Raw genomic sequence first — 12,555 nt, 5'->3', positions numbered from 1 at the left:
TCAACAAAAACCCTTCACAAATAATTATTATGTTTACGGTAATTTAACACTGGTCTGAGCTAGGGAGCTAATTATGAGGCAGGTCTGAAACAGGGTTTTGCTTTAAGGGTCAGGTCATAAATAGAGTATCGAAGTTTTGGACGGGTCATAAATAGGGTAGGGAAAATATATTGCAGATTTTGGTCATAAATAGGGCAAGGGTTTTGGGAAGCAAGCTGCACACCCCAACCAAATTTTTCTGGGAGTGATCCCCAGGACTATATGGGCTGATCTGACCTATGTCAGACTGACTTTGCAAATGTTTTCTCAAGTTTTTAGTCAAACACAAATGCAAGATCATTTCAGACGGAGAGTAGGCCCCAATCTCATCCACAGAGTCTGCACTCTGCACAAATTATTTTGGTCAGCAGTGACCATTAACCCTCAACGTTCTAGATGAAATCAAAAACCAGAACCAGAAAATCCTGGTTTTAATTGTGCACTTGGAATATAGGAACAGAGGGTTCCTTGACAATATCAACACAAAAATCAACCTCCTCCTGAAATCACTTTTAATGTGCAGATCCAGGACATGTCCATGCCAACACAAGATATGCTAACAAACATGATATCATCACAATGCTGGGCTAAACGTGACATTTGGATTTTGTTCCTGCTCATTTTCAAGGAGCCTCTTCTCAGGACCCTACGACTTGATAACACTCTTTTCAATTAGAGGACCTTTTTAGAGGGCCTCAAAGCTAAGAGAAGGGCATGCATCGGGTTGGTGACAGGGCTACTTATTTTGGCCTTAAATTGACGACATGGTCATCTCGAAAAAGGGTATAGGTAATAAGATTGGATCAGGATGTGTGATGTTCGACCCATGTGCAAAGCATGCCTAGTTGTTCTGTTTCATTAATTGAATTCTTAATTACTACTATTTTGGGGATTCATCATTTTTCTTAAAATACCAGTAATTTGGCTTTTTAAAGCTCTAACTGTATACTTTGTTTCTTAGCTTGTTCGTCTGTTTTTTTGGAGAGGGCAGGGGGGGAGGGAATCAAGAGATGTAGGCAGCAGTTATAACTTCAAGTGAAATGTCTTCTTGCATTTAAGATTTCAGTTAAAAAAACCTTCAGTTTTAAAAATTTGCATTGTGCTATCATGGATAGTTGGTTAGAGTGCAAAACATAGAATTTGTTGTAGAGAAAAGAATGATCTTGCTTGCATTGCACCACTCAGTTCCTTGATCATCTGATAGGACTGGTTGAACCAGGCCAGATTTTCAGTTCCTGAGTTCTTTTAGGAATTAAATCTTGATGTGAAGTCCACTGTTGTATTGCAAAAGATGCACTTCTGATCTCAAGTATTTAGATATCAATTATGACGTAGACTTCATGCTTGTCATCGTTGTCATGTACTTGCATGTTGGAGTAGGTTATGGCCTTAACCTCTGTCCCCTGATGATACAAAAAAATATTAACAAAAAAATGAAAAATTAACAAATGGAATTGACTGTAATGCCGAAGATTAAGTTACTTTGGTCAATGAGTACATTTTAATATTTGATTTTAGTTGTATATTTTTCTTTTTTTTTTCCATTTCTTTATCTTCCCTGTTGATGTTGTAATTTAATTAGTGTAAGAGTTGTAAATAGTGCAAAATTATATTGATTCTGAATCCAGCAACTGATGTAACAAGGATGGGCAATTTTAATGTTCACTGTGTAAATTCCCAGAGAAAATATTTTCAGTATGTACGCAATCTTTGTGCCTAAAATATATTTTTTTAAACTATATTACTTGAAAAAATTTCAGGCATCAAAAAATGTTGGACATTTCTTTTCAGACTCTTAATTTTTGGGCACTTTTTATCTCATTTTGGATAAATTTCGAACAAAAATTTCAGACACTTACACTGTAGTTGAAACGCACTTAAAGTAAATTTGCACAGTCCAATAAATAACAAAATTAATTAGAATGAAACAACATCTGTGAAAATGATAGTTTTACTATCAAGCCATTACATATCTCAAACAGTGTCTCAAGGAGAGTTCGCTGCATAAAGTAAACTAAGAGCTTTGGAGCTACTTGAAAATTTTACGCTGTACTGTAAATATTTCAGACGTTTACAATTTGACGCTTTACAATTTACCTGTGGATGTTTCTCAAGGTCAAAATCTTCACCTCTCCTAGAAATTTTATTTTAAAACAAACATTACACTGGTCTAATCAACTTATAAAAGATGGGCATGGGTAATGCAATTGATATAAATCGGTAAACATTAAACACTAGCCTCGTGATGGCAAGACATGAACCCTCAAACACTTTTGTACAGGTGGTGATTTAAAAGCACTTTGCATGATTCTATGATCAACATTAGAAATAAAATCAGGGAATTGAAACCAATCTTTTTGAGTTTGACTGTACCTACATCTTAGAGAAACAAGCTTAGGACTACAAAGTTGTGGGTGCAAGCTCATAATTTCCACATACTATAACTGCTGCTCAGCAAAATTTGAATAACGTTCCATCATTCGAGAAACACGGGTGGACATCATCATGCAAAGGTGCCAAAAAGGGAAACAACATTTTCTAGATCCGTGTGAATGTCATTTCAATTATTTATGAAAAAAAGATCTTGCAATTCCAATCCAAGATTTTCGATTAAAAAATGTTCAAAGTTTAAGTACATACTCACCCTACAGCTCTTATCTTAAAATTATCTTTGTCAAATTCTAAAATTTCAACCTCCTGTGAAGCAATCAAAACAACACTGATGGATATTTCATATAATAAAAGTAGTGAATGTTGATTCTATGAAGTTGATAAAAATAGCAATTTCATCTATATATTACAGAGATATGCCTAACATACAATGTACATGTATACAACATTTCATATGGTTTAATTTCAATTAATGTTTCATCTGAGTTGTGCGTCCCTGAGAGAAGTTGCACATTGTTTGTTTGTTTGTTTTATTTTTTGCCTTTTATCAAATATATATACCAGTAAATTTACAAAAGATCAATGCATAAGGAAAGGAAGCCCAGCGAAGCCAATGAGGCTTAGGATAAAAATGCTGCCATCAGCATACAACATGATCGCAATTTACACGTAAGATAAAAAATAGTTAACTACGAAAGTTATCTAAAGGTGCAAAAGCGCAAAAGCAAAGCAAGAAAACAAATTTAGCAGAAAAAGCACACAAAAGCACACAAGTAGTTCACAACATGTTCTCTAAAAGCTTTCTTGTAGAAAGTACTGAAGAGGAACTGTTTTTAATATTAAATTACAAATCAACTTCAGGACAGTCATTCTCAATTTTTACTAACAATGCTCCAATGTTACAATAATTTAATTGTTTAGTAATTTACTAAAAATCTGTTTAATTTCAAGTACCTTTACAATAAAGTATGGATCATCGCACATCAGGAAGAGGAACTCATCAAGGAAATGGAATAGTAAGCCTATCATGTCATCACCTGGAAGGAAATTTAAAAGTTAGAGCCCATGAATTAATTTGTTAACTGTTGCACTGTCCAGTTGAAAGGCTACTCCTGGACACAGCTGGAGCGGCTTGTCAGGGAGAAGAGATAGGAGGAGTGTTGTCAGTTGCCTATCCTCCAAAACAGAGTGGACAGACTTCAGATCACTGTTACAGTGAATCCCACACTATAAATATTGCCACCATAAAGACTGCACAAATTTGGACTCATTTTTTCTTCCCAGACCTATATCTTAGTTATTCCTTGGAATGTTTCTCTCTTTCATTGCAGACAAAAAAATCTCTAGCAGATCGGGCATCTGTAATAGTTGAGTTCAATAATTATTGTTTTTATTATCATTCAATCACCAAGTTTCTTTTCATATTTAAATCACTCTCTGACAGCTCAGACAAGAGCCTGGTTACAATAGCACATGTAAGCAGAATTTTATTTGTACACCAAAATACATTTAGACAGTATTATGCATAAGCAGACCATTATTTGTAGGCAGCTATTTGCAGGCCACGTGGTGGGCTTTCAGTCAATGAAAAGGAAGAAAAATGCATTGAAAGATTAATGATATTTATCATCATGACATTTAGGAAGTCCCTGTTGATATCTCTTCTTCAGGTAATTCATTCAATTTGTCATTTGTCTTGTTACAGTACCTTCAGCTGTGACCTCTACAGTTCTTGCAATATCAATGCTGGACAGCTCTGTCATATAGCCAAACATGGCTGTTGCTACCTTACAAAGTATCAAGAAATATTGCAGAGTTTAGATGTCAACCTCATGTCTATGTTTTGGTCAACTTTTTTTCTGCTTAACTTTGATTTGAATTTTTTTTATTTTTAAATAAAAAGAAGTTTTATTTTTGGGTGCTTTCCATTCATCTAAAAATTCTGGTTTAAATTTTCAGAAATTTCCTGTGGTGATCTGGAATTTAACAAACGAGGAGATTAGAGCAAGAGCAGGAATGGAGACAATAAGCAAGCAAGTCGCAAGGAGGAGATGGACGTGGCTGGGTCACGTCCTCAGAATGGATCACCACTCACATCCACGAATTGCTCTCACATGGGTACCTGAAGGCAAACGGAAACGGGGTCGACCGCGCGAGACTTGGAGAAGGACTGTAGAAAGGGAGCTGGAAAAGGAAGGTTTAAGAACATGGGCAGCAGCAGCATCGGCTGCGGAGGACAGAACAGCCTGGAGGCAGAGAGCTTACGGCCCAATTCTCCACTTGGAGAACAGATAAATGATGATGATGATCTGGAATTTTCAGAAAAGAGGAAAACCTTGTGAGGTATACCTAAATTTCTGAAAATTTCAGACCAGAAATTTCTGGAATTTTTGGTACACATGCATTTTCATAAAATGAGCTCAATCATACCTGCTCAAAAGCTTCCTTCAGGTCATCACCCCCTTAAGAGTTGAGCATTGAATTAAGGAAGAATTGATGTGTTATTATGAAGGACATCTTAGGCGTTAGTGAACATGATATTAATGTTAGTTAATACATAGAGGATATTACACAGTGGCGAGAAGATATGAATTTTATGTTCGAGAGGCAAGAGCAATACCTCATGAATGAGCACAATGAACGAGTGAGATATTGTTCTTGCCACAAGAACATAAAATTCATATCTTCGAGCTAACGTGTTATGTTCTTATTATTATATATTAGACATACTGATGACTGCGTTTTTGACGATTTTCCAAAGATTTCCGACCACTTTCCAAAGATTTCTGAAAATTCTCCAAAACTTGTCCGAAGGTCACACAAATGTTGCCGAACATTTTTCGAAAAATTTCCAAAGATTACTGAAGACTTCTGAAGATTACCGAAGATTGCCAAAAACTTTCGAGGAAGACCCGAAGATGTTTTGATCATACACCAACGAATTTTAAGTACAATTTAAGAGACAAACTTATTATCAGTGAAATCATTGATATCTTCACTAGTGAAGATATGGAAAATACACCACCCGAGTCCCAGATGGGGTTTTGTATGAATTTTAAAAGTGGTGTATTTCCCAGTAAAACACTTGTTTCTATATAATAAAGCTGTGTGGACAACACTTCAGTGAGTAATTAAACTGATGAGGAATTACGTCTGGTAAAGGTTTTGATTCCAAAAACACATGGGTTCAACTGTTTTATCACTTTGTACAAAATGGAGCTCATTAACTTAATAATAGTGATAACTATATTTACGTGTTAATACACCTTATTCAAAAATGGCAACAAGTGTAGTATTCTTTTGTTTACATTGTAATTAGCTCTCCTTGCCTTGTCAACATGCACAAAATACAAAAGAATTTTGAAGTGAAAATGAGGCAAAGAGGGCTAATTAACATGCAAACAAAAGAATAATAAATTGGCAGCCATTTTGGAATAAGGTGCATGAGATTTAGCATTGCTGCTAATTGGGGACACCTAAGAGTTACAATCATCAGGTAAGGTTAAGTCTGCATACGAGCCAAGTGGCCCATCAGGCCGGAGCTTATCCCGGTTTCTGTAGCACGAAGCAACTAGGAGTATTTGTTTTTCTACTCCTCCCTGGATGGGATGCTAGTCCATCCCAGGGTTACCCCCAGCATTAAGTTCGCCGGTACCCATTTATACACCTGGGTGGAGAGAGGCACTGTGAGAGTAAAGTGTCTTGCCCAAGAACACAACACAATGTCCCCGGTCAGGGCTTGAACCCGGACCGCTCGATCCGGAGACGAGCGCACTAACCATGAGGCCACCGCGCCTCCCACAACCATTAGGACTATATACAATTTTTTCCTTTTTTAATTAAAAGAAGTTTTATTTTTGGGTACTTTCCATTCATCTAAAAATTCTGGTTTGAATTTCCAGAAATTTCCAGTGGTGATCTGGAATTTTCAGAAAAGAGGAAAACTTTGTGAGGTATACCCAAATTTCTGAAAATTTCAGAACAGAAATTTCTGGAATTTTCACTTGTGCCACATATAAAGAAGAAGTATGAGATGGCTCTAGAAATAATGTAGTCATTTGAACACTTTCTTCTTACAATTACAATGTATTGTTCCATGTATACTGGAACAAGCAGCTGTCAGAGCAGTAAAAGAATCGTGCTTTTTTGTATCATAAGTTTCATAAATCAAACCAGGAGCATTTCGAAAAATTATATTATCTATAAGCAGAAGAGAACTAGAAGGATACAAGCATGAAGTCTGAAAGAAAAGCAAATAACAAAATTTTTGTAAAATAAGGTTTATGTCTTTTATGATATTTGATATGCTGTATTGAGACCCACGTCAAATGTCAAACTTCACAAGAGACGAACTAAATTGCAATTTGGGTCAATCCAAACAGGTAAAGCTTGACTGTTGGGTCAAACATTGAACTAGATCGACCAACTTAATTCATCCAAATTCAGTCAGACAAACTCAGTTGAGTCAAATGTTGAACTTATCATGAACTTAATCCGCTCAGTTAAGTTTGTCTTATGTGAAGTTCAACATTTGACCTGGGCCTTTTTAAGTTTGACAACCTTGCAGAACTTTTGGGGGAAAGGTACTGTACATGTATACATGGGTATTTTGGGGTGTCTTGCCTAGCCTTCATTTGAATGTCCCTGTTTAATTAGAAACAATCCTTAGAATACAGTCTTATAGCCTAGAAAATTAAAATAAGCAAACGCTAGCTACAAGAACATAAGAACTTATCACGCCTATTGTAACAAATTCATTACAGTTAATAATGCTGATCTGTACAACTCCAAGTTGAGTGTAACATCACAAGGGGTGTCATCACAATTTCACAACACCACCGACACTAGTCACACACACAAGACCGTTTTCAAATTTATCATTTCTTCCTATTCATTCTTAATATTTACTAAGAAATAAAAATCATGATTGGTGGCTGTGGATACTTAGTAAGCTTATAAACATTGGAGAGAAGTACTTACTGGACATCAGCAGTATGATCTAAGTCTGTTAAGGGACGTAAACAAATGAAGAAATTTTAAATTAAGACGGCATGCCTAGTATTTTAACTTTGCTATTCACACTGTTCAGAAATCAATTTTTTTAGAATTTTTTGCGATCGGCTTCCCATACAAACACTGTAATTTCTGGAGCATGATGCCTCGGTCAAGAAGGCTCCCAAAACCGTTGGTGAGAAAGTCTACATTCAGCTACATAAATGATAGAACCGAACTAAACAATATATCTTTTCTTTTGATACTTACACTCATACTTGACTGGCTTTTCTGCAACTTTCCCTGACGTTGTCGCCATCGTATTTTTCAGTCTGTCTAAAAACAATTTATAAAACGTTTCCCGAGTCAAGTCCACTCGCCATATTGGATGAGCCTGCGAAAACTCTCCTTCGGTTTGAGGAGTATGCGCCATGGTCACATAAGATCGCAAAGATGGCGGTAGATTTGACTTCAACCAAAATTGTACCTTTACAGGTTGGTTTATTGAGCATAAAGTATCTCTTTACTGACAGATTAAGTAAGACTTACTTTTTTTCCATTATCGATTTCAACAGGCATTAGTTCGTGGATTTCTTGCCCGTAGAAAATTACTGGAAGTTCGGAAAGAATTTGAAGACGTTTTGAACGATTTGGAGAAGGACACAAACGTTGTGTGTTGGAAGACAAAAACTCTAGGACTTCCGTTGATAAGTTCGGATCCTAAAGTATTATCCAGCGTAAGTAAAGAAAAGATCTTACGTACAAAGGAGAATGACGTTGAAGTCAATCAAAGAGATTCATTGGAGGATGAATTTGGTGTGAAGCTTTCTGTCAAGGAGTTTGAAACAATGTTAAATACTGGACATGGCGAGCAAGGTAATGGAGAAAGGAGTGCGGTTGACGAAGAACCCGTGCTAGATCGCCCAGCTTCTGGAGCGTCAAATTTTGAAAGTTATGACAACCACGGTGACTTGCTGCAAATTAACCAAGAGTCTGGTCAGGAAAGTAGCAGTACGTTTAGGCAAGTGGACAGACCAGGAGAACAAGCCATCTGTTCCAGGGAACAAGGTTCAGAAAAAAAGAGACTTTTAATGCCAAATTCTGACACAACAACTCAATGTGATTGTCCAGATGAAAGATGTTCTCACAGGGTTCCAGATTTACCTTCTCCCTTAAACAGTACACTGAAAAGCACACATGGGTCAGGGGCTGAACGAGAGGAAAGGCAGACAGTTGGACAAGAAAGTACTTTACAATCATCACTGCAGTCATATTTACAAGGGGGAACTCCTTACTTGAGGGACCAAACCCGGCTAAGTGACACTTGGTTGACGGACAGGTCATTTGGTAAGCAGTTGGGATGGGACTCTAGCCTAGGAGAATGTAAGCCATACTCGTAGGTCAGAACAGATCAAGTGCAACAAGATCAGTAGGCTGATGATATTCTGAGCAAACTTAGCCTGCAAACACAGACAGATTTCCAGAAATGTACAGTTCACAGGCTAGAGCAAGTTTGATTAATAAGAGAAATATTACACATCTGTATATTTGGAAAATACAATGTTTCCAAAATATTGGACCACAAACTATGTGCACTGATTGGTCGATTTGAGTTATTAGCCCTCTCAGCTGTTGAAGTCATGTAATAAATGTATTATTTTAGCATGGGAGTAGGGTGCTTCCTGTATGATACAACAGCAGTGTTTGACATACAGACCTTTCAGGGGTTAAAAATTGTGTTCTGGTATCTCTCAGGGTGTTCAATTTAAGGGTATAAAATGTTGAGGGAAATGCATATGGAAAGCACCCCTCCCTCCACATTACAAGACATGGAAATACAAAGAGCTCTTCATACGGGAACGCTTGCTACGCAGGCTAAGATAACCTGACCACTTCGAGCGAAGAAGTTAGTAAAGGGGAGTCTCTTGATCAAGTAGTCTTGGAAGGTCAAAAAAGTGCTGACCTGTCAACCAGGACAAGTAGATTTTCCTTCTGGGCTAGTAACTTTTCATTCTCATTTGCCTAATGGGTAAGGGATCAGCCAAGTTGTCAACCAACTAAATCAGTACATGTAAAAGAGCAAACTAAGACTTGCCCAGGGCAAGCAATATTTGAGAGATACTTGTCCTAAGGGCAAGCTGGAATTCAAGTTTTTTTCGAGCCATGAAAAGAACTAAAAGGGATATGGTAAAAAGCTTTTTGTATGTTTACTTTTCACACATTTCTTCTCAGATACAATACCTGGTGAAGATTCAGCAAAAGGTCTTCCTACTGACCCTGTAAAACTACGTGAACTAAGAGAACACATCGGAATGGAACTTCTTTGGACAGAACAAGCCATTCAAAGCCGGAAAAAAGTAAGAAATCATGTTCTGAAGGTTCAGTTTAAGGTTTAATTTTATTAACAAAGTATTGAAGCTTTAAGTCTTGTAGCTATAGGGGCTGACATTGAACTTCAGTATATTATCTGGGGCGTGGAGTACAAAAAGAGTGGCTACAGGTATCACTAGTTCCCTTTGGATAGCATGTCTGCCCATCACAAGCATACTAGCATGGTGTTAATTGTACAAAGACCCCAGACTCAAAGCTGGACCTCTTTATCCAGGGTGCAATGAGACAGGCCCATAACTTTCTCCAATGACCCAATTTTTGTAAAGTACAAATGGTACAGGCCTTGGGGGACTTCCATGTGAAAAGGTCACGATGGTTGGTGCAAAATGTGAATTTAATGCTTATAAACCCCTAATGGAGATCAATCTTGGTGTGGCTCTACCTCAACTATTTCTTGTTTCTTTTCTTGGCAGTTTCACATTGTTTTACACTCTTCCCCAGTTCCATTGAAGGTTGCAGCATTCTCATTTAAATATATTTGGTGATTTTCCTTTTTTTCAGTACTTGGGTTTGAGAAAGGGATTAGCAGAGGCAGAGAAAGAAGATCCAACCATAAACTGGGAGTGAATCAGCCTCAGGACATCAGAGTAAAATCTCACTGAACAATTTAGGTTGACTTAAATTGTTGCTAGTTTTTTGTGTCGTTCAACCAAATTAAACCCACATTGAGTTTTGCATTTGCTAAACTTTTGATCTTTTTGGCTTAAACCATGATACAAAATAGTGGCAGGGATACAAAATGCTACCGTAGCCATTAGCCCTAGAGATGAACAACTGTGAAGGTGCAGTGGCCTCATGGCGGGTTCAAGCCCTGGCCAGGGTCATTGGGTTGTGTTCTTGGTCAAAACACTCAATTCTCACAGTGTATAAATAGGTACTGGCAAATTTAGTGCTGGGGATGATCCTGCAGTCTACTAGCATCCCATCCAGGGGGGAGTGGAAATACTTCTACACGCTTCATGCTACAGAAACCGGCCTGATGGGCCACTTGCCTGTATGGCTGAAATGCTGGTTAAGGTGAGCAAACTTGTTAATCAAAGATTGCAATGTAACTCACTCAGGATTATCTATTTTGAAAGACATTTCCTCATCCTGGCATGTTTAGTCTGCTTGTGTAAACAACAGCTTATCCTAATGGGAACCCTACTTCCTCTTATGCCTATTCGATCTCCACCCCCCCCCCCCCCCCACCTTCACCCCCTACAATACTTTCCTGCCAGCATGTTACACATCATTCTAAACCCAGCGTGATCAATCGATGACAATCGATCATCGGAAACCAATCGATCAATCGATAATCACAAGCTCGGATGGTGTCCATACTATGATGACGAAAAATGGAAAAGGTTTTATTATTTGTTGTTTCACCTGTTGTTCTTTCTAGAAATACTTGGCTTGTATCTTGATTTTTTAACCTATCTTTATGTAGTCACGTCAATACGGGCCATAATGTGTCTGGTGGGGTCAGTCTATTTCTTACTTGTTCTGACTCGCGTCTTGAGATTGTTATTTGCAAGCTTCATGTTCGCAAGTATTAATCTTGTTTCATTTTTGTACGATGGCAATGAGCATTTTCTTGCCATGGACTGCCAGTAACCAGGAAACTTTAAACCGTGGGTTTCTGTTGTAACTTGAAAGAGTACGAACATTTTCATCCCAGTTTAGTTTGTGTTAACAATGTTAATTTTCTTGCATTATACCCGCATTTAGAGAGATCAATAAAGTTATTGTTACTGTTGTTGATGGTAACGATGATCTTCACAATTACATGTCACCATATTTCTCCTGTCAAATCATTTTTTTACCTCCCCAAAAGATATGGTAATCGATGACAATTGATGACAATCGATGGCAATTAAAAAACACAAATTTTTTGGCGATCGATTGGTCATCGATTTCCAATATCAATCGGTTAATTGTTATCGATTGATATCGATTGCCATCAATTGTTATCGATTATCGGTTTCATCGATTGATCACGCCGGGTCTAAATCATCTAGTAAAAGTAATGACAATATCACAATGAGAACTCTTCAACTTAACCTGGATGCAGATGTCTCCTATTTCCTCAAAACTAAGCGAGCAAAGTGTTGAGAACAAAGCATGCTGACTTCATAAAATTACCTACCTTGAAAATAGTTGCAGAAGAAATAGAAACCCTGCAGAATTGCACTCAGAGCTGTCATGGGCTTGATTACCAGCCATTTTGTGACCTCGCATTCCTTGCCGTAGACCACTGGGAGGACGATGAACAACTGGACTCCCAAAACAGCTGGAAATTAAGCCTATAGCTGACAGGAATTGATTAGATTTAGGGATGGACCATCACTTTTTTGGGGGAGTGGGGGGTTGGGATATTTCCTGGGGCATGATTTTTTTTTTACACGTTTAGGTCAGGCATGATCTTTCTTTGGTACGAAATGGCTTTTGCAAGAATTGTTTCAACATCAAAAATCAAAATTATGATTATAGTTGAAAGCACTCGCTCAATTTTTTTTTTCTCCACAGCTCCACTTGCACGATTCTTTGGGCAGTTTTTGCTGTGCAGAAAGTTTATTTTTGGAAATTTCCCAACCACCACCCCACCCCCTCAAAAAAATGACCTATCCCTTAAGCAGTTTGTCAACAGTTTTGGTTTAGGCGTCACTAACCTGGTGTCAAGCATACCTGACTTTTTCCCCATTCACACCAACTGAACTAGTTTAATTAAATTAGGTTTTTAGCTTTTTTCAGTTTGTCAAT

At 37.6% G+C, this 12,555-nt stretch overlaps 2 protein-coding genes across 3 annotated transcripts; one reads left to right on the top strand and one right to left on the bottom strand.

Moving 5' to 3' along the window:
- Positions 1-534: 534 nt before the first annotated feature.
- LOC110055789 (tRNA-splicing ligase-activating factor archease-like) lies at positions 535-7,855 on the bottom strand. Its single transcript, XM_089271816.1, has 9 exons — positions 7,693-7,855; positions 7,411-7,435; positions 6,660-6,670; positions 4,861-4,892; positions 4,139-4,217; positions 3,385-3,467; positions 2,684-2,736; positions 2,137-2,173; positions 535-1,442 (listed from the first exon to the last, which is right to left on the bottom strand). The coding sequence occupies exons 1-9, from the start codon at positions 7,853-7,855 to the stop codon at positions 1,353-1,355; spliced, it is 573 nt and encodes a 190-aa protein (XP_089127942.1). The 3' UTR covers positions 535-1,352.
- On the top strand, positions 7,855-11,577 carry LOC110055790 (uncharacterized). Of its 2 annotated transcripts, none has more exons than XM_020762197.2 (4): positions 7,855-7,917; positions 7,998-8,769; positions 9,655-9,779; positions 10,315-11,577. In XM_020762197.2, exons 1-4 carry the CDS (start codon positions 7,876-7,878, stop codon positions 10,378-10,380), a joined length of 1,005 nt encoding a protein of 334 aa, XP_020617856.2. In that variant the 5' UTR covers positions 7,855-7,875; the 3' UTR covers positions 10,381-11,577. The 2 variants fall into 2 exon arrangements, with proteins under 2 accessions (XP_020617856.2, XP_089127941.1); XM_089271815.1 differs by having other exon boundaries at positions 7,998-8,805.
- The last annotated feature ends 978 nt before the right edge of the window (positions 11,578-12,555 follow it).

Source organism: Orbicella faveolata, unplaced genomic scaffold (genome assembly GCF_042242905.1).
Source record: "Orbicella faveolata isolate gen_17 unplaced genomic scaffold, um_ofav_v1 contig_34, whole genome shotgun sequence".
Lineage (NCBI taxonomy): Eukaryota > Metazoa > Cnidaria > Anthozoa > Scleractinia > Merulinidae > Orbicella > Orbicella faveolata.
The sequence above is the reverse complement of the archived record's forward strand: the minus strand, read 5'-3'. Positions and strand labels throughout refer to the sequence as shown.